General features: G+C 43.3%; 1 protein-coding gene across 2 annotated transcripts in view; it reads right to left on the bottom strand.

Annotated features, from left to right (window-relative positions):
* COL9A3 (collagen type IX alpha 3 chain) overlaps positions 1-25,378 on the bottom strand; it is a 48,844-nt gene that overhangs the window by 15,829 nt on the left and 7,637 nt on the right. For both annotated transcript variants that reach the window (XM_069952124.1, XM_069952125.1), the window contains 19 exons: positions 23,965-24,033; positions 13,711-13,746; positions 13,298-13,369; positions 10,595-10,648; positions 8,189-8,224; positions 7,424-7,447; positions 7,122-7,175; positions 6,876-6,929; positions 6,459-6,500; positions 3,696-3,752; positions 3,053-3,106; positions 2,189-2,242; positions 2,028-2,081; positions 1,849-1,902; positions 1,591-1,644; positions 1,253-1,306; positions 625-678; positions 463-516; positions 64-108 (listed from right to left, as the gene is read on the bottom strand). In XM_069952124.1, coding sequence (XP_069808225.1) covers positions 64-108; positions 463-516; positions 625-678; positions 1,253-1,306; positions 1,591-1,644; positions 1,849-1,902; positions 2,028-2,081; positions 2,189-2,242; positions 3,053-3,106; positions 3,696-3,752; positions 6,459-6,500; positions 6,876-6,929; positions 7,122-7,175; positions 7,424-7,447; positions 8,189-8,224; positions 10,595-10,648; positions 13,298-13,369; positions 13,711-13,746; positions 23,965-24,033 — 975 coding nt within the window. The remainder of the gene's footprint in view (positions 1-63; positions 109-462; positions 517-624; positions 679-1,252; positions 1,307-1,590; positions 1,645-1,848; positions 1,903-2,027; positions 2,082-2,188; positions 2,243-3,052; positions 3,107-3,695; positions 3,753-6,458; positions 6,501-6,875; positions 6,930-7,121; positions 7,176-7,423; positions 7,448-8,188; positions 8,225-10,594; positions 10,649-13,297; positions 13,370-13,710; positions 13,747-23,964; positions 24,034-25,378) is intronic.

Here is a 25,378-nt window from a genome sequence, read left to right as displayed (position 1 = left end):
AATAACCAATCCAGTCCAATGCAATACATGACATGACCGTAGAGAGTATGTATAGTAACTTACCAGTTGACCCTTTTCTCCCTTAGTCCCAGCTTTGCCAGGAAGTCCCTAATGGGACAGAAAGATAGAAAATCAGAGACAGGTACAAAATAATTTGTGACATCTTAGTCATACACTGTGTTCCTCATCATAATTGGTGTCCAACTCATTTTAAGCTTGTCCATTCACCAATTCCTTTGGCATAGTGTACTTTAACTTCTGCTTTCACCTTTAGGCATGGCGGATCATTTGTTACTGCATACAAGAATTCTGGACTAATGGAGTTTTATTTGCTAAAGGTTCTTTTAAGGCCTCATCGACCCTGATGAATCCTGTAGACACATCAATACTGGGTGCCAAACGTCAAGTATCATTTTTACTTCTACTAACCTACAAAGAGTCATAGGAACCTAAAGTACCTACCGGAAGTCCATTTGGTCCTTTCTCACCAGGAACTCCTGGTCTTCCACGATCTCCCTGAAGACACAAGACACAAGAACTTATGGCTACATATCAAGATTAATTCTGCGTAAATTAGATTTCCCTTCATGTGGCTTAATCTACGTCTTCCCCATCAGTACAAACCTTCTCACCATCCAGGCCATTGGTCCCGTCACGTCCGTCCTTTCCTGGCATTCCCTATAAATGGACAAATTGTCAAGCTCAATAATCCTTTAAAGGCATATTTATATACGAAGGTTATGATAGTCACTAAAGGTCATAGGAATTTAAAACAGGCACTGCTCTATAGTCCAATGTCCAGGTCAGTATTTTACAACGTCTATAACAAGATGTTCCTTGTAAAACAAAAATTGTGCTGCTCTGTAAGCTTCAGAAAAAATATGGTTAAAAAGAAAGAAAAATAATGCATATACAACACTCAACCAGATACAAAGCTTTAATTTCCATGTTTTCAGCACTGGTTACAGGATGAACAGACAGCCATTAAGCAGTGTGGGTGGGCTACAGTCTGTTTTGCAGGTTAACTGCTTCCTCGGGCCAGAGGAAGTGGTTAAGCCGCTAAACAGACAATAGTTTACCCACCCAGCTTAACAGTTGAACGTTCCTCCCTGTAACCAGAGCCGAAGGTCATAATATGATAGGATTGTCCCTGGGTGTGCAGTCCACCACATTGACCAGAACCAACCTTAATCCATTGCATATCTCACACATCTATGATGCAAAAGCAGCAATAATCCAAAAGGTCACTCACCGGCTCTCCTATGGGACCTGGACCACCTGGCATGCCCTTGGGACCAGCTTTGCCCTGAAAAAGAGAGAGACCACACATTTTCACATACAGGACACAAGACACCCTGAAAACAAAGATTGTTGGCCACGAAAATTGTATATGATGCCCCCAACCTTACAGGGCGACAAAAACGACCAGGTAAATTTGGCTCCGTCTTGGATCCACTTTATGGTTGTCACTAGTTTTAGGGTCTTATCACTATGTACAGTATATACAGGACGTGTCTATGGGGGGGTTGAGAACTGAACAAAGCTAAAGATATGTACACCATAAGAGGTGTATCGATGTCGATCACTTACAGTGTCACCTTTGGGTCCAAAATATCCCTGAGATCCTCTCGCTCCTTGATCCCCCTGAAATGACAGATAGGTGGATCATTCATGGTTCCTAGGGAACACGGAGGTCAGAAATGTTATGGTGTCCTGCAGAATTGATACAAATAGGGAAACACTAGTTGTACGATTTCCCTAAGCAGAGCTTCATCTTATAAGGTGACAGATCTTAAGGAAAGAAAAAGCTGTCAGAGGATGGGGAACATGCCTCAAGTTCATACGTACAGCTTTCCCAGGAGGTCCTGGGGGACCAGGGGGTCCTCTAAATCCAGTGGGTCCCTAAAAAAAAGGAAAGAAACATTGGATTCTTAATGTAAGAAAGTAAGAAATAAGTAAGGTGCAACTCCCAGTGAGCTGTTAAGGCATGGTGAGGATGTAGTCTCTCAACCATATGAAAAACTCACCCTGTCTCCTGCTGCTCCCTGGGGTCCTACTAGGCCCCTGGCACCTCTTGGACCCTGCAAAGACAAAACACATGTCAGATGAAGAACTGATTCCATGATATGACAATGATTAGACCCGAGGCTGAGACTTGTTCCCCTGTTTACAATGAAGTGTTATTCACCTGTAGGCCCACACTTCCAGGGATTCCTGGGGACCCAGGAGGACCCGCTTCACCCTGTGGATTAGATAACAGAGTCAGATTCAATGAAGATTAGTTGTAATTTAAACACAAAGGACTAGGGAAGAAACAAACAAGACTTTCCTGTAATTAGAGGCTTAATGACCTGCTTAATGGGTTTATGCTGCCGCTGGCTCCACATGTGGTCATCAAATGGCTAACACAGGATCAACACTGGGTAGGACTGAGTGACGGGGAAGAAATCTCGAGAACTATCATTCAACACAAGCAACTACGGTTCACAATGGCCCAGGACTTTAAAAAGTCCAGTGAAACCACATGCAGATGAATTCAGATGAACCCCTGGTTGAGCAATTACATTTTGCTCTATTGATCAATCGACTCATTATTGGTTTGGTGCCTCGTATAAACTGGTGTCACTTTATCAAACCAGTTTCACTGCAAGAACCATAAAAGACGTAGACTACAAGGGCTGGGCACATATTTCCATAGGGTAGTAGACAAAATGTTGAAAAAAACTTATCACATGTCCTCTGTTAGTGGCTGTGGCAGAGCTATATAGAATGTCCGGATGGCAACTAGTCCCCAAGACATTGCAGGTCCAGCTTTTTCATTGGTGTTAAGGACTTCTACGTTTTACCACCAGTTCACTTGGCCAAGTTTAGATCTCTATTCGCATTGTCTGAGGAGATCCGACCTGCTTCATGTATCATCTCGTACTGATGCGCACAATGTATACTATGAGGTGTAACAAGTAACCATTGCTAACATCTGATAAAACTCAAAATAGGGAAAAACCCTGCAATGTGTATTCCTTATTCCAGAAAGAGAAACTCTAGGCATTACCTTTTGACCATCCTTTCCAACTTCTCCTCGTTCTCCCTTGTGTCCTGTGTGTCCCTGTAAAGAACAGAATAAGATGGTTGATACCTGGGCATGATCAATTCATCCAAACCATATTGGTAACCAATCAGTAAGGAATGCAACATGGTGGAGTCCATTGGATCCAGAATATCAAATATCTGAACCGTGAAGTGTTCAGTGGATCTAGAATCACACCATGAATCATCAGGACAAGGAATCTCAAAAACAAATGAATGAGCATGACATGCTTTGCACCAGGGGTCTGCCATGCTTTAGTTGACTTGGCTGGGCCCTATTACACGAAGCGATAATCTGCTGAATAAGGCTGATTTGGCAGATCATCGTTCCATGTAATAACATCGCTAACGATCTCCGTGCAGCCCTTACTGCGTGATAATTGAGCCGTGTAATAGGCTAGCTTGGTGCCTGTTTGGGGATCAGGATGTCTAATACAGCCCTTATAGAAGGGAGTCTCAAGTAGTGGACCTCCAAAAGCTAAGAATGCCTTGCAAGAAAGTGATCTGTATGGCAGACTGGCTCTTTAAGATTGAATTCGGGAGGTCATATACTGGGATGAAATTCAACTATAGGACTTTGTGGGGTTCCGCTCACTTATGGAAATTACCTTAAATCCTGGCATTCCAGGAGGGCCTGGGGGTCCTGGTGGGCAAACAGCTGGACACTAGGAAAGAAACAGAATTGGTTAAAATCATGGGCTACTCTTGATCTAACCATTGACATTGATGAGATCTAACCAATGAATCCTGAGTCCAGTCACTGACAAGATCAAGTCATTGGACCCAGTCATTAATATCGTCCCGCCATTGAATCTAGTTGTTGACAGTATCTGGACATAGAATCTAATTACTGTTCAGATCTGGTCATTATCAGAATGTAGTCAATGACTAAAACCAGTCATTGGATTCAGTTTTTGATAAACTCTAGACTTGGAGTTTAGTAATCGATAACATCTAGTTAATAAATGACTTGGTCATTGACAGGGTGTAGACAGAGATCAGCTCATTGATAAAGTAATAATTGATTAGATCTGCTTATTAACATGATCTGGTTCTAAGACTTATTTATTAATAGGGTACCTAGAGTAATTAGATACAGTCATTCATATGGTGTTTTTGTGGATGTGTTGGACTCTTGTATTAGTCATCAGCTCTTGTCATTAGCTCTTGTCATTAATAGAGTCTGGTCATTAGTTCTAGTCATCAATGGGGTTTAGTCAATGGAGCTAGGCATATATTGGGTCTGGTTATTAGATCTAGTCTTTACTCATTAGATCCAGTCATTGATAGGGTCTAGTCATTGCAGCCAGTCGTTTATTGGGTCTAGTCATTGAATCTAATCATTAATATGGTTTGGTCATTAGTACTAGTCAATGAGTCCAGTCATTGCATTTAGAGCCACGTGGAAGGCAGCACCTAGACATCAGTTACTTGGACTGGGCCACCCTCCGGCATCAATCCAAATAAACGCAGGAGACAGCACATTCAGTAGAAAAATGTGTCTTTACTTCACACCACACTTTTTTTTCTACTGAAAGTGCTGTCTCCTGTGTTTATTCAGTCAATGAGTTTAGTCATAGAAAGGGTCTGGTAATTAGACCAAGTCTTTGACAGGATAGGATCTATTCATTGCATTTAGTCATTGATAGGGTCTAGGATAATGCAAAAAATTCTGAGCACTCCACTATCCAGGAAAATTATGCAAAAAAAAATGAATGAAAAAAGTAATTGGATCCAGTCATCAATATGGTCTAGCCATTAGATCCAGTCATCTGAAGGGTCTAGTCATTGGATCCAGTCATCTGAAGGGTCTAGTCATTGGTTCCAATCATTGATAGGGTCTAGCCATTGGACCCAGTCATTAATAGGGTCTAGCCATTGGATCTAGTCATCTATAGGGTCTAGTCATTGGATTCAGTCATCTATACGGTCTAGTCATTGGTTCCAGTCATCAATACGGTCTAGTCATTGGTTCTAGTCATCAATAGGGTCTAGTCCTTGAATCCAGTCATCTATATGGTCTAGCCATTGGATCCAGTCATCAATATCATCAATAGGGTCTAGTCATTGGATCAAGTCATTGATATTGTTTGGTCATTAATAGAGTCTGAATAGTAGAGACAGATGTAAGAAGAATGACCAGTACTCACTAGTTACAGGAGTTTTTCATTTCAGATAGGCATGTAGCTCACAAAGTGTCTTTGTATTAAAACATTTCGACTCCTCTAAGCGGCCTTTCCCATAGGTGATATGTGATGTAATGTTACATGCCTAACTGAAATAAACGAAGATTTCTGCAATTGGTGAGTGCTGTCATCCTTCTTTACATCTAAGCTTTACTGGGTTGCCGCCTGATGACACAAACAAAATATTTTTAACAATACTGCTGACTTGATACAATAACTGGTTATTAAACATAGTCATTGATAGGGTCTAGTCATTGGATGTAGTAGTTCAGAGGTTCTGGTCATTAAAGGAGAAGTCCAGAATTTTTTTTTTTATTGAAGTATTGTATTGCCCTCCAAAAGTTATACAAATCACCTATATACACTTAATAATAATAATAATAAAAATAATAATAAATTATTATTATTATTATTATTATTATTATTATTATTAAAATGCTTATTAAGTGCTTTTTTCCTTGCACTTACTACTGCATCAAGGCTTCACTACCTAGATAACATGGTGATGTCACTTCCTGGATAAAATGGTGATGTCACGACCCGACTCCCAGAGCCGTGCAGGCTGTGGCTGCTGGAGAGGATGATGGCAGGGGGACACTTAGGGACACAGGGCACTGGAGGGATACTGAGCATCCCTCTGCCATCATCCTCTCCAGCAGCCACAGCCCGCACAGCTCTGGGAGTCAGGTCGTGACATCACAATTTTATCCAGGAAGTGACAATAAAAATTGTTGCTGGACTTCTCTTTAATTCTAGTTATTAATAGGGAATAGTTATTGTATCTAGTCCTTGATGGGGTCTGGTCATCAGTCAAAGTAATTCATAGAGTCTAGGCTTTTACATCTAGTCGTTCATAGGTTCTGGTTACTAGTTCTAGTATTTTTGGGACTAGTCATTGGATCTAGACGTTCATAGGTTCTAACACTGGTTATAGTTATTGATAGGAACTAGTTATTGTGAATTTTTTTCTTCTTGATAGTGTCTGGTCATCAGTTCAAGTCAATGATAAAGTTTAGTCTTTGTATCTAGTCATTGATAGGGTCTGGTAATTAGTATTAGTAATTGGTATTTGCAGCATATCCAGTGTGAAAAATCATGGTGCAACATTTTAGAACTGCCAAATGGATATTGACCATTGCATAAAGAAAACTATAGAAACAACCAAAAGGTCTGGGGACTACTTACCTGCAGGTCTCCATTGCGATCTGGAGCGACTCCAGGAAGACCCTGTAGTAAAGGACAAAGACTGTATGATGAACTGATGAAGCGTCACCAACCAAAGGTAATGTAATCCTACATGTTAGGCAGCATACGGATTTAATGTCAGCCAAACCTGTAGAGTTTGGTGAGATTGCCCAGATATCTAATGTGTATGTGTTGGTCTTCACTCATGTCTGACCTTTTGTTGCCTAAAGGACATAACATGGTGCACAAGGTTTCTGGAAGTGGCTTACTTCCCATTGGCAACACATATGCACTTAGCTGAACTAAATGTGCACACGTATGCAGCTACTGTTGCAGTTACTGTGTCTGTAAGCATTAGTCCCATCCATTCTATTAATAGTACAGAATACAAGATTTTTTTTTATTAGCATTACTTACTGGGGGGCCTGGTGGTCCTGCGGGCCCAGGAAGTCCAGGTTGGCCAGCGGGTCCCTGTAAAATGCAATAAATATCAATTAAAGTCAAGAAAGGAATTCTTAATACCCAGCACATATTAAGCAACATAAACAACTTCTACTATCCAAATGTTCACATTCTGCATTCGCCATCTTGGTCATCTTTGCATCTGAGCAGTGTCCAATGTTCTTGTTTCCTGAATATCATAGATATGGCTGAAGGACTTACCTCGGGACCTTGGGGCCCTTTACCACCTGGTAAACCACTTGGTCCAGCAAGACCCTGGAAGAGCATAAGAAACACCAGTAAGAGTAGCAGGGTTTAGCTCAAGGAGGTGACCAAGAAAGGACACAGGCTGGTCATAAAATGGAAAAGCTGAGGAGGTCAAAGAGTCCAGACAGAAGAGAAGCTCAGATGAAAGATGAAGCACACCATGTAGGTCCAGCAAGTAGACTGTGTGAGTTATATAATGATTCTATATAGGTAATATTCAGTCTACTTAACAGCATAGAGTCAGGTATCACACTTACAGGAGGTCCGGGTGGTCCTCTCCCCTACAAAGAAAAGCAAAAATAAGATAACTAACAAGTACCAACAATGAGCAGTTTTACAAAAGTGTTTCAGTTTTTCATAGACAAGGCATATGCCCATAGAGGTGCCAAGAGAATGGGGGCCAGCTCAGGAGATGGCCAAAGGTTAATGAGGGGGCAACAAGCTCTGGGCCCTCTTGTGCTTGGCTCAGAAGGCTGAGGGCCTTGTTATGTGTCTGCACTATAAAAGACAATGTAAATTGCCCCCCCCCCCCCAAGCCATATATTCCTGTAAATTTCTATAGAGAAAGGCAGGATAAGCAACTTCTTAGTGGATCTTGGTAAATCTTTTCTGAGTTGGAATCCATGACGAGTATTGATGGGGAATGGATCACCAAGCCTAAGAAGCCTCTATATGTATTGGAACCAAGAAAGATGCTTAATCAACCAACCTGGCCGTCAGTATTTTAAAGTCCTGGTCAAGTCCTGACCACATATATATATGGAGAATACGAGCTAAAATGGTAGTTGGTATAGAACACTGGTGTCAAACTCAGATCCTTCAGCTGTTGTCCAGCTAAAGCTTTGACTGTCTGTGCATGATGGGAATTGTGGTATTGCAACTGCTGGAGGGCACCCCTGGTCTAGAAACCCAGTTTGACACCCCTGGTCTAGAAAGTTAGTATCTTGGGCATATGTCTAGCATGTTAGTATCTTGGGAGTAGGTCTAGAACGTCAGCATCTCAGGTGTAGGTTGATACTCACTGGAGCTCCATCAGGTCCAGGTGGTCCAATGTCTCCCTGAAATAAGACATGCCGTAAACTAATGGAACATGACTGTTGTCCTTAGAAGATATGCACCTTTCTTATCTATGGATAATCATTAGAGATGAGCGAACCTGGAGCATGCTCGAGTCCATCCGAACCCGAACTTTCAGCATTTGATTAGCGGTGGCTGCTGAAGTTGGATAATACCCTAAGGCTATGTGGAAAACATGGATATAGTCATTGGCTGTATCCATGTTTTCCAGACAACCTTAAAGCTTTATCCAAGTTCAGCAGCCACTGCTAATCAAATGATGATCGTTCGGGTTCGGATGGACTCAAACCCGAACCCGCTTCGCTCATCTCTAATAATCATACAATATACCAAACAGGCAGTCCAACACAAGCCAATATGGCTTGTGGTGTACATGTGGTCATCCATCTACACATTCATTAATACTGGTGATGTCACTTCCTGTTGTATGCAGTTCTCCTGCCAAATACACAATGTTTGTTCTTTTACTATTGTGGAGCTGAATGATGTTAATTGATTAAATCGGATGATGACAAATTGATGGGTGATGCATCATCAAATAAAGAAAGGAGATTACTGAATTGACGTATGAAAGAGGGAACTACAGGATGTTGATAAAACATGATGATATAGGGGAATTATAGTATCAGATGGGAGACAGGTGGTAAGAGAAAAAAAATTGGATGATGTTAGAGGAAGAGGATGATCATGGATGGGAGTTAAAAGTGGGGGAATGATGATAATTTTGATTATGATGCCGGGTGAAAGGGAAATGTGAATTGTGTTAAATGGAAATGGACTGATTGATGATGGAAATCTTTTTGTTGAATATGATAGATGATGACTGAGTGTCATAGGAGTGTGTGGATGATGGGCAAATAGGATGACTATTATTATAATATTCTAGATGTTGATGATGGTTGATGATGGGGATGTGGATGATGTTAGATGGGAATGGCTTGTTGATGGTAATCTTGATAATGATGAATGATGAAAAGGGTCGTAGATAATAGATTGAAATGAATTGTTGATGATAATGATGATGTTGATTATGATGGATAATAGCAGGATGTGGATGATGATAGATGGGAATGAGTTGTTGATAATAATCTTGAGGTTGATAATGATGAATGATGAAAAGGGTTGTAGATAGTAGATGTTGATTATGATGGATAATAGAGGGAGGTGGATGGTGATAAATGGAAATGAGGTGAAGATGGCGATGCTAATCTATATTATGATGAATCATGACTTTGAGTTGGGATGATGGTAAATGGAAATGCATTAATGATGGTGATGATAATGTTAAATATGATGCATGATGATATTGTGGTGTGATGAAGATAATGATGAAGTGATGATGGCAGATGGTATAGGGAATAACGTAAGGCGATGAGGATGATAACCCCCCCAATGTATGAAAATAGAAATGACAGAGAATGAGGAGACTGGATGATAATGGCGGTCTGGATGATGATAATGTTCAGAGTATTTTCTTTAGGGAAAAGTGGTTTATGATGGATGAAGAGTAATGGAAAATTGTATGCACATAACAAAAGAAGAAACATGATGGTAAGAGATGAGGCAGAAAGGAGAACAAGATGATAGGAGTAGTGGACGGCTGTGACATAGATAACTAAGGAGAATGGATGATGATAGAGGATTGTAGGTGACAGGTGTATGATGAGTATGATGGTAAGGATAAGTGGATTTGGATTTATGGAAGTGGATGATGATGATGATTGTGGTGGTGGTGGTGGTGATGATGATGATGATGATATGGGTGATGTTGTTGATGGTGGTCATAGACCTGGTACTGACAGAGCATGGATGATCATAAGAGTAAGGACGTGGACGATGGACGTTGATGAAAATGGTTATGATGGGAGAAAATACAGGAATGAGGATTAAAAAAATGCAATGAATGGAAATGGATTAAGATAAAAAGAAGATAAAGGAAAAGAGGTGAGAAGATATGGATGATAAAAGAGGGTTGTCTGGGATAAGACCAGTGTGGTGAAAATATTTTCAGTAACTGGGCCATACTGGTGCACAGGTTGTGTCTGATATTGAACCTCAGCCCATTGAAGGGAATAGAAAAAGGATTAGAAAAACACGGCTGCTTCCATATACTGCACCACTCTAGTCCTCAGGTTGGGTGGGGGTTTGCCGCTCAGTTCTATTAAAGTGAATGAAGCAGAGTTGTAATACCACACACAGCCTGGGGACAGGTGTGGCGCCGTTTAGGAAGAAAGCAGCCATTTTTTTATTAATCACTGTATTTCAGTAACATGCCAGATAATTTAGATCTTCTTTTGGTAGAGGTCCCCTTTATTCCTGATGCCAGATTCAACCTTCCACAATCCACCTACCCGTTCTCCTGGTGGTCCATCAGGGCCGGGTTTCCCATCAGGTCCAGTTAGTCCCTTGAAAATAAAAAATAAATTAGATCAATGTAATAAACCGAGGCACAGCTAGAGGGGGGATAAGAGCAGAGGCTGTACCCAGACTGAGGGGTCCCATAGAAGCACAATAGCTAGCATATTGCATTGGAGCAGATACACACTGGGTAATCCTATGATGGGATGCATGTTACTGCACTATTAGTACCAGGCAGTGCCCCACTGGGAGATACCAACCTGTTAAAAGGGGTTGCCTGATTAAAACCTACTTGTCCCTTATACACGGAACAGGTAAAAGATTGCAGGGGGTCTAACCCCTATACCTCAACAGCGTTTACCAGATCAGCCCCTTTGGTTTGAATAGAGCCGCAGGTCAGCATGTGACCCGCAGCTCTATTCATTCTCTATGGAGCCAGCGGCTTCTTATGTGACCCACAGCTCTATTCATTCTCTATGGAGCCAGCAGCTCCTCATGTGACCCGCAGCTCTATTCATTCTCTATGGAACCAGCAGCTCCTTATGTGACCTGCAGCTCTATTCATTCTCTATGAAGCCAGCGGCTCCTTATGTGACCCGCAGCTCTATTCATTCTCTATGGAACCAGCAGCTCCTTATGTGACCCGCAGCTCTATTCATTCTCTATGGAGCCAGCGGCTCCTTATGTGACCCGCAGCTCTATTCATTCTCTATGGAGCCAGTGACTTCTTATGTGACCCGCAGCTCTATTCATTCTCTATGGAGCCAGTGACTTCTTATGTGACCCGCAGCTCTATTCATTCTCTATGGAGCCAGTGGCTTCTTAGGCTGCATTCACACGACCCATAAAATTGTCTGTGGTCACGGAACCATTCAAGTGAATGCAGCCATTCACACGATCCGTGCCGCACTCGCACTGCAAAAAAAATAGGACATGGATCCGCCCGCCCCAGCAGCAGAGATGACAGGAGGGCAGAAGACAACTACTCCCCCCGTGCCGGTGAACATGTGAGCCTGCCGGTACAGAGGGAGTAGGCGAGTAGTTGTCTTCTACAATCCTGTCATCTCTGCTTCCGGGCGGCAGGGGGGCTGCACTTTGGGGGATCCGTGCAGCAATCTTCCACCAGTCATGTCGGTATTGTTTAGTTCTGGTGTGGCAATTTTATCCAGTCACAGTATGGTAGTATTATCCAGTCACCGTAAGGTGGTATTGTTTAGGTCTGGTGTGGCGGTGTTATCCAGTCACAGTATGGTGGTATTATCCAGCCACAGTAAGGTGGTATTGGTCAGGTCTCGTGTGGCAGTGTTATCCAGTCACAATATGGTGCTAATGGTCAGGTCTGGTGTGGTCACAGTATGTCGGTATTGTTTAGGTCTGGTGTGGCGGTCTTATCCAGTCACAGTATGTCAGTTTTGTTTAGGTCTGGTGTGGCGGTCTTATCCAGTCACAGCATGTCGGTTTTGTTTAGGTCTGGTGTGGCGGTATTATCCAGTCACAGTATGTCGGTTTTGTTTAGGTCTGGTGTGGCGGTCTTATCCAGTCACAGTATGTCAGTTTTGTTTAGGTCTGGTGTGGCGGTCTTATCCAGTCACAGCATGTCGGTTTTGTTTAGGTCTGGTGTGGCGATGTTATCCAGTCACAGTATGGCGGTATTGGTCAGGTCTGGTGGTGTTATCCAGTCACGGTATGTCGTTATTGTTTAGGTCTGGTGTGGCGGTTTTATTCAGTCACAGTATGTCGGTTTTGTTTAGGTCTGGTGTGGCGGTATTGGTCAAGTCTGGTTTGGTGATGTTATCCAGTCACAGTATGTCGGTATTGTTTAGGTCTGGTGTGGCGGTATTGGTCAAGTCTGGTGTGGTGGTGTTATCCAGTCACAGTATGTCGGTATTGTTTAGGTCTGGTGTGGCGGTCTTATCCAGTCACAGTATGTCTGTTTTGTTTAGGTTTGCTGTGGCGGTATTGGTCAGGTCTGGTGTGGTGGTGTTATCCCGTCACAGTATGTTGGTATTGTTTAGGTCTGGTGTGGCGGTGTTATCCAGTCACAGTATGGCGGTTTTGTTTAGGTCTGGTATGGCGGTGTTATCCAGTCACAGAATGGCGGTATTGGTCAGGTCTGGTGTGGTGGTGTTATTCAGTCACAGTATTGGTCGGGTGTGGTATGGTGGTGTTATCCAGTCACAGTATGTTGGTATTAGTCAGGTCTGGTGTGGGGGTGGTATCCAGTCACAGTATGTCAGTATTGTTTAGGTATGGTGTGGCAGTGTTATTCAGTCACAGTATGGTGGTATTGGTCAGGTGTGGTGTGGCGGTGGTAAATGTGACACCTGGAGCGATTATCTACCAATTTACCAATCCTGTGGGAGAATTACGTCAGACAATATGCAGACGGCTCTAATCACTGGTTCAATGTGGAAATTTGTTTATGTTTTAAGTAGTTAAAAACCATTAAAAATGTGATTCCGAAACCACGCTCCCCCAAGCTCCCCAAGATGGGGCGTCTTTAGGTTTAGTGCCTAGGGCAGCAGCAGCTGTTGATACGGCCATGGCTGGGGGTTGATCTGAAGATCGCCAAGGGCACGGTGATTGGACCTTCTGCTAGGGGACAAGTAGGTTTTAATCGGGAAAACCACTTTAAGCTCCTGGCTTTGTCATATTTACATCATGTAATATCCTAAAGAGAAGAATGAATTACTTACATCTATACCTGGCAGTCCAGACAGTCCGGCTTTCCCAGCTTCTCCTGGTTTTCCAGGGGCTCCTTTTGGACCCTTTTAAATTAGAAGACAAAGATCTATTAGACAATTCTGATGTGTTGTTCTGTATGCCGTCCAGAACTGGTTACCTATGGCCAGGAAGCTATTCTGGGACTTGTGGTTATGGGAGTTTTATACCGTGCACTGGTAACTCACATATGGAGTAGCGCCATACCATGGCATGTGCCGGTGTTCACCACATTTACCGCAGCAGGGATCAGTGACTACAGCTAAGCAGCAATGTCTAAATTCCCCTTCCTGTCCCCTCCTGACATTGCAGCTCTATTACTTCTGATTGGCTACTGTCTACTAGCACAAGCCCCTAACTATTGTATGGATTGTGACTTAGTACTTACTAGGGGTCCAGGTAAACCAGGGGGGCCGAGTTCACCCTGCAAGATGAAAATTAAAAGATGTTAGTGAAAAAAAAAGTCTAATAAAGATTCCAACAAATGCATCATCAGTAGTTATAACCCCTATCCAACGTCTTGTACAGGATATCCAGGGGTCCGATCTCATTTAGCTGGAACGTCTACTCTTGAGGACCCAGCACCACTATATATTACATAGTCACCCATTCACTGAAATGGGTGCAGTGTAATACCACATTTCTCCTGTAGTGGCCACTGCAGGAAAAACGTGCAGCCTCCCCAGCTCATCACGTACAATTCATCTGCTGGATCTACAGTAATTTAATTACAACAGCTTGTCCGGGCTTTAGGCTGTGTTTACATAACACTTTTTGCTCAGTTACTTTTTTGGCCGTATTTGCGGCTGTAGCAAATTGGGAGTAAATTGGGACGTTGAGGGTCCAAAAAACACGCCCCCAAATTATGAACATGACAGGTGCCAGCAGTATATAGATAACACACAGGAGTACAGTAACAGGTGACACCACTATACAGATAACACAGATAGGAGCACAGTGACAGAGGACACCAATATATAGATAACACAAACAGGAATACAGTGACAGGTGACAGCAGTATATAGATAACACAGACAAGAGTACAGTGACAGCAGTATATGGATAACACAAAGGAGTACAGTGACAGGTAACAGCAGTATATAGATAACACACAGGAGTACAGTAACAGGTGACACCACTATACAGATAACACAGAAAAGAGTACAGTGACAGATGGCACCAGTATATAGATAACACAGACAGGAATACAGTAACAGATGACAGCAATATATAGATAACACAAACAGAAGACACCAGCTGACACCAGTACATAGTTAACACAGACAGGAGTACAATGACAGGATCCATAGTATATACTCCCCCCAGAGTACACACACAATAAAAACCTATTTATTTTCTAGCAAACAATTTGATCAAATAGAATGAACCAACTCACCACATTAAGGTAACCTGTTGATACTTTATATTTAATCACATTGCTTGCCAAGAACCACAATTTTATTATAAAAAATTTTTTTTGGGACAACAGGTTTTTATCATGTGTACACGTTGGGGGGGGGGGGGGGTATATAGCATTTGTCTTGACACTTGCAGTTTGGAGACAGCAGTATATGGATAACACAAGTAGAAGAACCCTAAAAGGTCACACCAGTATATAGGTAACACAGACAGCAGTACAGTGACACCAGTATATAGATAACACAGACAGGAGTACAGTGACAGGTGACCCAGGAATATAGATAACACATACCGCATAGAGATAATGCAGACAGAAGAACAGTGACAGGTGAAAACAGCATATAGATAAAAAGTACAGGCATGGATGACACCAGTATATAGATAACAGAGATAGGAGGAAAGGCGCAGGTGACACCAGTACATAGATAACACAGATAGAATTACAATGACCGATGACACCAGTATATAGATAACACAAACCAGAGTACAGTGACAGGTGACAGCAGTACAAAGAAGAACTATGAAGTAAAAGCATATGCACAAAAAGGTAGCACATCCAGAAAAAAAATCTTTATTTAAATAGCCTTACAATACACAATATATATACAAAACAGGAGCAGTAGACACTAGGGAGACAAGCCCTAAATGCCACTCAACATTAAAAAACACTAAAACGTCATCCTTGGTCCAGTTGGCGTCCCAGCCCGGACTCAACACCCTACCTGACTCTGGACACAACACCCTACCTGACTCTGGACACAACACCCTACCTGACTCTGGACACAACACGCTACCTGACCCCGGACACAGCACATGAGTACAATGCAAGAAAAAAAAATCCCCCAAACTATTACAAAAATAATGGGTAATGCAGTGACTAATAATGAAAATGAAAAGTGTACTGAAAACAATATTACCATGTGCGGGCCAGTAGATAAAAGGATGGGTCAGGTGGAAGCAGCAAAAATACCCCACGTGTTCCGCCATACCCGGCTTCCTCACTGCATTACCCTTTATTGTTGTAATAGTTTTGGAGATTTTCTTCTTGCATTGTACTCATGTGCTGTGTCCGGGGTCAGGTAGGGTGTTGTGTCCGGGGTCAGGTAGGGTGTTGTGTCCGGGGTCAGGTAGGGTGTTGTGTCCGGGGTCAGGTAGGGTGTTGTGTCCGGGGTCAGGTAGGGTGTTGTGTCCGGGGTCAGGTAGGGTGTTGAGTCCGGGCTGGGACGCCAGCTGGACCAAGGATGACATTTTAGTGTTTTTTAATGTTGAGTGGCATTTAGGGCTTGTCTCCCTAGGTTTACTGCTCCTGTTTTGTATATATATTGTGTATTGTAAGGCTTTTTAAATAAAGATTTTTTTCTTGATGTGCTACCTTTTTGTGCATATGCTTTTTCTTCATAGTCCTTCTGTGTTTCTTATATGCATTGGTTTAGCACTCAGGCTATAGGGTGGTGCCCACTATACTCTCTAGTTTGGCATACTAAACAGTACAAAGATAACACAGACAGGGGTACAGTGACAGGTGAAGAGCAGTACATAGATAGCGCAGACAGGAGCACAGTGATAGGTGACACCAGTATATAAATAACACGGTAAGGAGAAGAGTGACACCAGTATAAAGATAACACATACCAAAGTACAGTGACAGGTTACACCAGTATATAGATAACCCAGACAGAAGACCAGTGGGAGGTGACATAAGTTTATAGTGGGACAGATGACACCAGTATATAGATAACACAGACAGGATTACAATGACAGGTGACACCAGTACATAGATGACACAGAAAGGGATACAATGACAGATGACACCATTATATAGATAACATGAAAAGTACTACAGTGACAGGTTACACCAGTATATAGATAACACAGACAGGAGTATGGTAATAGGTGACACCAATATATAGACACAGGAGTAAAATGACAGGGAACAAAAGTATTTAGATAACACATATGGGAAAACAGTGACAGGTTACACCTGAAAGGCACAGGTGACACCAGTATATAGATAACACAGACAGGAGTACAGTGACAGATGACACCAGTATATACATAACACAGATAGGAATACAGTGACAAGTTACAGCAGTAGTATGGATAACTCAGAAAGGAGTACTGTGACAGATGACACCAGTATATAGATAACACAGACAGGATTACAGTGACAGGTGACACCAATACATAGATAACACACACAGGAGTAAAGCTACATGTGACACCAGTATACAGATAACACTGACAGGAGTACATTGATCAAGTGACACCAGTATATAGATAACACAGATAGGTGTGCAGTGACAGGTAAAACCAGCATATAAATAACACAGACAGGAGTACAGTAAAGGTGGCTTTACACAGACAGATTTATCTGACAGATTATTGAAGCCAAAGCCAGGAATGGATTTGAAAAGATGAAAATTCTCAGTCTTTCCTTTATGACCTGTTCTCTGCTTATAGTCTTCCTGGCTTTGGCTACAATTCGTAAGATATCTGTCAGATAAATCTGTCTGTGTATACACACCCTAACAGGTGTACACGGTATACAAATAACCCTGACAGGAGTACAGTGACAGGTGACACCAGTATACAGAGAACACAGACAGAAGTACAGAGGCAGATAACAGCAGTGTATAGATGGAACAGACAGTGACAACTGACCCTATTATATAGAGGCAGAAATAAAGTGACAGCTATCTATATACCGTTGTCACCTGTCACTTTATTTCTGCCTCTATATAATAGGGTCAGTTGTCACTGTCTGTTCCATCTATACACTGCTGTTATCTGCCTCTGTACTTCTGTCTGTGTTCTCTGTATACTGTTGTCACCTCTCTGTATTCCTGTCTGTGTTATCAGCATACTGCTGTAACCTGTCACTGTACTTAGCTATCTATATACCGTTGTCACCTAAGTACAGTGACAGGTTACAGCAGTATGCTGATAACACAGACAGGAATACAGAGAGGTGACAACAGTATATAGATAACACAGACAGGTGAACAGTGACAGGTTACACCAGTAAAGAGATAACACAGAAAGGAGCACAGTAACAGGGGGCAACGGTGTATAGATAATCCAGACAGAAGGACAGTGACCGGTATATAGATAACATGGAAAGGAGTACAGTGACATGTTACAGTAGTTTGCTGGTAACACAGACAGGAATACAGAGAGGTGACAGTATATAGATAATGCAGCCTGGAGAACAGTGACAGGTTACACTAGTATATAGATAACAAAGATAGGTGACAGGAGTACAAGGATAACACAGACAGGGGTACAGTGACAGGTAAGAGCAGTATATAGATAACGCAAGCAGGAGCACAGTGACAGGTGACACCAGTATATATATGACACGGGAAGGAGAAGAGTGACAAGTGACACCAGTATAAAGATAACACATACCAAAGTACAGTGACAGGTTACACCAGTATATAGATAACGCAGCTTGGAGAACAGTGACAGGTTACACTAATATATAGATAACAGAGATAGGAGTACAGGCACAGGTGACAACAGTATACAGATAATGGAGACAGGAGCACAGTAACAGGGGACAAAGGTATATAGATAATCCAGACAGGAGGACAGTGACTGGTGACACCAGTACATAGATAACACATATTTTAGAGTATAAAGATTGTTGACTCCAGTCAGGCCCGTATCTGCCATGAGGCGAGGTGAAGTGTTTGCCTCAGGCGGCAGATAACACAGCCCTTGAGGGGGGCGGCATCAGCCTCCTGTGTCCTTATCGTTACAACTAGTTACGGCTCAGTGCCCAGCCGTGTTTCCTGTCAGTTGCCTCATGAGAAGCGCTGAGGAGGCACTGGAAGCCTCGTATTCACAGGTATTCACATCACATAAGACATAGATATAGTGTCTCCTGCTGTTAACCCTTTCAATAATGCAGAGTTATTATACTCTGCATCACTTACACACTGTAGAAAAGAAAAAGTTACCAGCAGCGGGGACGCTATATTATGTCTTCTCTGCACTGCCGACCTCCGAGCTGACCTCAGCATAGTGCAAGAGCAGGAGAAGAGGCATAAAAGTCATGTTCTGCTCTGCTGTTAACTCTTTCTGTATAGCAGAATGTAAGTGATGCACAGTAATACTCTACATTCTGCAGTACTGAAAGAGTTAACAGAGCAGCCCGTTTTATGGCTCTTCTCTGGCTCCTGAGGTCAGAGGTCAGCAGTTGTAGATTGTTGTTTGTTTTGAAGCTCCCAGGGGGCCCATAGTGGCTCAAACTGTTAAAAAATCTGGTCACCGCACAGAGCACACTGTTATCTATCGTGGTGTCCCATACACACTGCGGTAATGCACTGTGCCTGTCCTGGATCTTCTCTCTCTGACTATTGCTCTGAGGGGGGGGGGGCGCTTTGTCAGTTTTCGCCTCAGGCGGCAGAAAAGCTAGAATCGGCCCTGACTCCAGTATATAGATAACAGACAGCAGAACAGTGACATGTGACACCAGTATATAGACAACACAGACAGTAGTACAGGGGATATCTGTATATAGATAACACAAGAGGACAGTAACAGGTGATAACACAGAAAGGAGTACAGTCATAGGTGAGAGCAGTGTATAGATAACACAGATAGGAGTACAGTGATGGGTAACACCAGTATATATACACGGGCAGTAGTACAGTGAAAGGTGACACCAGTATGTAGATGACACGGACAGGAGTACAGTGACAGCAGTATATAGATAACACAGACAGGAGCAAAGTGACAGGTGACACCGGTATGTACAGTAGATAATACAGGAATTCAGTGACAGGTCGAAGCAGTATATAGATAACAAAGACAGGAGTACAGTGACAGGTGATACCAGTATACAGATAACAGAGAAAGGAGTGCAGTCACAAGAGACACCAGTATATAGATAACTGAGACAGGACTACAAAGATCGGTGACACCAGTATATACCAGTATTGACTCACAGGGGCCACCCTGGTGTTTCCCTATTTGGGTCCTAAAGCTCGCAACAGAGTGAGGACCTGAGGGACTACGTATCAGGGTGGTTTGGTGCTCTCCCCACTAGGAGGCACCCCTTGGCAATGGGCTTCCTTCTCTGGAGAGAGGGATATCTGGCTATTCCCGTGTTTTGAGACTCGTAACTGAGGCTCCACGGACCCCTTTTTTGCATATTTAAATTTTGTATGGGACAATCAATGGAGACTCGTAAATGAGTACTCCATTGGAATTTTTCACTGTTCTCCCTGAGTTCAGTGATTGTTGTGTTTTGTTGGACACCAGTATATAGATAACAATGGCAGGAGAACAGTGAAAGGTTACACCAGTATATAGATAACACAGACTGGAGCACAGTAACAGGTGATAACATTATCTAGATAATCCAGATAGGACAGTAACCAGTGACAGGAGACAACAGTATATATATATATATATATATATATATATATATATATATATATATATATATATATATATATATATATATATATGACGTCAGTATATAAATAACAAATACTGGAGTACAGTGACAGCAGTATATAGCTAACACAGACAGGAGTACAGTGACAGGTGACACCAGTATATAGATAACACAGACAGGAGTACAGTGACAGGTGACACCAGTATATAGATAATACAGACAGGAGCACAATGACACCAGTATACACTCACCGGCCACTTTATTAGGTACACCTGTCCAACTGCACGTTACCACTTAATTTCTAATCAGCCAATCACATGGCGGCAACTCAGTGCATTTAGGCATGTAGACATGGTTAAGACAATCTCCTGCAGTTCAAACCGAGCATCAGTATGGGGAAGAAAGGTGATTTGAGTGCCTTTGAACGTGGCATGGTTGTTGGTGCCAGAAGGGCTGGTCTGAGTATTTCAGAAACTGCTGATCTACTAGGATTTTCACGCACAACCATCTCTAGGGTTTACAGAGAATAGTCCGAAAAAGAAAAAACATCCAGTGAGCGGCAGTTCTGTGGGCGGAAATGCCTTGTTGATGCCAGAGGTCAGAGGAGAATGGGCAGACTGGTTCGAGCTGATAGAAAGGCAACAGTGACTCAAATAGCCAACCGTTACAACCAAGGTAGGCAGAAGAGCATCTCTGAACGCACAGTACGTCGAACTTTGAGGCAGATGGGCTACAGCAGCAGAAGACCACACCGGGTGCCACTCCTTTCAGCTAAGAACAGGAAACTGAGGCTACAATTTGCACAAGCTCATCGAAATTGGACAGTAGAAGATTGGAAAAATGTTGCCTGGTCTGATGAGTCTCAATTTCTGCTGCGGCATTCGGATGGTAGGAATGCTTCCAGCACCTTGTTGTATCTATGCCACGAAGAATTGAGGCAAGTCTGAAGGCAAAAGGGGGTCCAACCCGTTACTAGCATGGTGTACCTAATAAAGTGGCCGGTGAGGGTATAGATAATACAGAAACGAGTGCAGTGACAGGTGACACCAGTACATAGATAACACAGACAGTAGTACAGTTACAGGTGACACCAGTATATATACACAGACAGTAGTACAGTGACAGGTACAACCAGTATATAGATAATGCATAACGGAGAACATTGACAAATAAGAGCAGTATATAGATAACACAGAAAGGAGGACAGAGGTGACAGCAGTATATAGATAATAGAGGTGCACACAATAGCTGCTAATTACAACTTAGCAACCCCCTCCTTGTAGAATCACCTCTATAAAAGTCACTGAGCATGCCCAGAAGCCTTTCTCATTTATTTGAATGGGACATGTCCTGTTCATTGTCACCTATGGTCCAGGGGCCTAACTGTGATATCCCCAAATGTTATAAATACAGATCAGGCAAGATGCCTGCCCTCATATGAATATAAAAAAAATCAAATAAAAAAATTACAATCAGACACTAGAAATAGATAAAAAAGTGTTTCAGTACCCGGCTCTGATAAGTAAAAAATCTATGTGATACATTTCCTTTAAATTTATTGACTTCATAGTAAACTGCTGAATTCTTCAAGTGTTATACTCCAGAGCTACATTCACAGTTCTGCGGGTGGAGTCACTGGCCTAGAGTTACTAATGTAGGGGCTAGAGTTACTAATGACAGAGGTTTTAGGGCTTGTGGCCTAAAGTGTGCCACCGTGGGACAACAACTACTTATATAGCCCACATCATGGTGATAAATCTGGTGCATTCAAAGGTTTGCGCATAGAAAGTTTTAATACTGCCATTGGGGGTTCCTGCTGCCATGAAGGAGGGGACTTGGTGAGTACAATGGTTAGGTAGGTGGTACTTGTCACAGTAACAGAAATGATGCCAGGACACAGGGGGGTATATTTATGAAAGTTACGGTAGGGGCGTACGCCAGGGAGAAGGTGCAGATTCTCCCCGATGTATGCCTGCCATATCCCCCGCTCACCTCATGGGTGGGCAGGGCATGGCAAGACAGGAAGGAGGTGTGGCCTCCGACGCCTCATTTATCATGATTTCCGCAGGCTGGAAGCAGGTGTAGATCTGATACGGCGGGCGCAGGTTCAGGTGGTGCCTGGCCAGCCGGATTCACTAAGAGGCGCATTAGGCCGCATTCACACGTTCCATGTTCTACACAGAACACAGACATGGCATGCCTGAAACGGAGTCCCCCCACCACCTGCACAGGCAGCATCTCTCACGTGATGCTGGGAGCAGGGGAACTGTATGAATATGCGCCGCACTGTAATGAAGCAGCCCCACAAACCTCCGTTACAGGCATTTCACGTCTGCGTTCCGGACGGAACGTGTGAATACAGGCTTAGTAAATATTCCCTAAGAAAAGGGGGTGGGGCCTAATTTAAGAACGGTGTAGGAGTATGCTGGTCTTGATAAATCCCCCCCAAGGTTTTCAGCCAGAGGCTGTCCTGGCAAGATGGGAATCGTAGTTTTGCAACAGGTAAAGGGCCACAGGTTCCCCATCCATGGTCTAGTGTGAAGTGGTTGGCAATTATAGATAGTAGTAAAGCCCACATCATAGAGTATATAGGTATTAGATATATCAGATATCAAATGCAACATGGCTGCTACATTAGAATATACCCTAATAGGTGGTATAACCGAACAAACATCAGGTGGCAGTATCACAGGCTATAGCTGCTTACTGCTCAGGCCAGGCTTCAGCAGTAGGACACAGGCGCTGGATGGGGAGTAGAACTGGAGAAGGCGATATGTGACTGCACTACATGTTGGGGGGGCACGAGGTGGTCCTACATTTGGGTGGAAGACATGTGACTGCACTATATGTTGCGGGGCATGAGGTGGTCCTACATTGGGGGGGGGGGGGGCAAGTTAGCTGCTCTATGTGCACAGGGATGCACTGTGTTTGCGGACCACAAAACAACCGATCCGCTGCCCACAGAAAACTATCTGCAATGCTCTGTATTTGTGGATCCACAAAAAAAAAAGCGCTTTCCAACATGGCTGCCAGGAAGAGTCAGGCAACCAATCCGCAGATACAAACAGTGTAGGACAGGCCCATTTTTTTGGATGTGGCCATGCCATTCATGGGGGAGGGGACCTGGCTGCACCATTTATTGGAGGACCTGTGACTACAATGCTTCCTGAGGAATGAGTTGCTGTACAATTTTTTTGTTCCATGTTCAATTGGGGTGCCCACCATTAATATGGGTGAAATTTGGGGGTAGGAGTGTGACGTAGTAGGAGGGATAGCTAAATCAGGGCCCTAGTTGTGTTACTGGGGGCCCGGCGGCAAGTGACATGTTTTGGGGCCCTCAAAGAGATCGGACAACACTACGGAATAGTGAAGAGAGACAGGAAAGTAACCAGGTTACAGGAGCACGGTGTGAACATCAGTTGCAGTAGTTCTTTATTACAACACATTTTGAGTGGTGTCTTCATCAGGTTTGCTATGGAGCAACCAGTTGTGCGATTCTTGGATCCAGCTTCCTACAATGAAAGAGTGGTGTAGCAGAGGGCAGTGAGCGGAGAGGTAGGGGCAGGACACTGGAGGCTCTGTGAGGACCGGACCCTCCTGGCAGGAGGTGGGGGGTGCACAGAGCCTTCTTTATACTCCTCTGGATAAACACTCCGCTCTCTCAGCACAGGAATGCCATTAACCTCTTCTCTGTCGCAGCCCACCAGCTCACAATGAAAGCCATCCATATGCTAACTCCCTGCAGCCAGGATAGGGTTAATCCCACCATTGCCTCTGTGCACAGTCGTCCAGCTTCCCATCAGCCCTATTACTTACATCTATTCCATCCTTGCCCGGTGTTCCAGGTGGTCCTGGGGGACCTGGGGGTCCTGGTAGTCCAACTCTCTGTAAAGAAAATAGACAAGCAGTCAGTGGAATATAGAGAGGGGTAGGGGGACGGTCAGCTGGGGTCACACATGGGTGGGGGCAGTACACTAATGTAGAATAGAATGCAAGCTCTTGGGTTACAGGAATGTAAATCTATGGGATGCCGTGGGTACAATATGGCATCCACATGTATGAAGCGGTCTCAGTGTGACATTCCCCATACATGTGACCACTGCCCATTTATTAACCCCCTCCCCCATCTACCTGTAGCAAGTATACTGTCAGCACTGTATATATCTACTAGACTGAGTATACTGTCCACACTGTACATAGAGATAGGACCGAGTATACTGTCAGCACTGTACATACTGATTGGACCGAATATACTGTCAGCACTGTACATATTGATTGGACAAAGTATACTGTCATCACAGTACATACAGATGGGAACTGGTATATTGCCGGTATGAAGTATACTGTCAGCACTATACATACAGGTGACACTGGGTATATACCCAGCACTGAGTTTACATGCAGCACTGTGTATACAGATGGGACAGGGTACAGAGCCAACACTGCACATAAAGATGACACCGGGTATGCACTGAGCACTGAGTATACAGATGGGATGGGGGTATACAGCCAGCATGGTACATAATGATGACACCAGGTATACACCAAGCACTGAGTAGACTATCAGCACTGTGCATACAGATAAGACTGAGTGTATAGTCAGTGCTCTGCACAAAAAAAAATGTCTCAGGTGTACAGTCAGCACCAGGTATATAGTCAGTGATGTATGTCTATGTACTCAGTATCTAATATACAGTGAGCACTAAACATACAGTCAGGACTGTAAATACAGATGGCACAAGGTGTATGGCTAACATCAGGTATACAGTCATCCCTTAGTATACAGGCAGCACCAGGTATATAGTCAGTGATGTATGTCTATGTACTCAGTATCTAATATACAGTGAGCACTGAATATGCAGTCAGGACACCAGGTATACAGTCATCCCTTAGTATACAGGCAGCACCAGACACTTATCATCCAGTAAGCCGCTGTCTCCCATCTGTGAGTCTCCTATGCAGATGCTCATATAATGGAGGCCATTGTGTATTTCTGAGCCCTATGAGACCAAAAAGAGCATCTCATGAATGTAATAATAGTGGATCAGATCCCAGGAAAGCCGAGTCCTGGGCCAAATAATACGAAATAATGCTGCGTTTACACGGAACGATTATCATGCAAATTCGCACGATAACGATCGAATTCGAATCGTACGTGTAAATGCGGCGAACGATCAAACAACGAACGAGAAATCGTTCATTTTGATCTTACAATATGTTCTAAATTCGT

Source organism: Dendropsophus ebraccatus, chromosome 14 (genome assembly GCF_027789765.1).
Source record: "Dendropsophus ebraccatus isolate aDenEbr1 chromosome 14, aDenEbr1.pat, whole genome shotgun sequence".
NCBI lineage: Eukaryota > Metazoa > Chordata > Amphibia > Anura > Hylidae > Dendropsophus > Dendropsophus ebraccatus.
The sequence above is the reverse complement of the archived record's forward strand: the minus strand, read 5'-3'. Positions and strand labels throughout refer to the sequence as shown.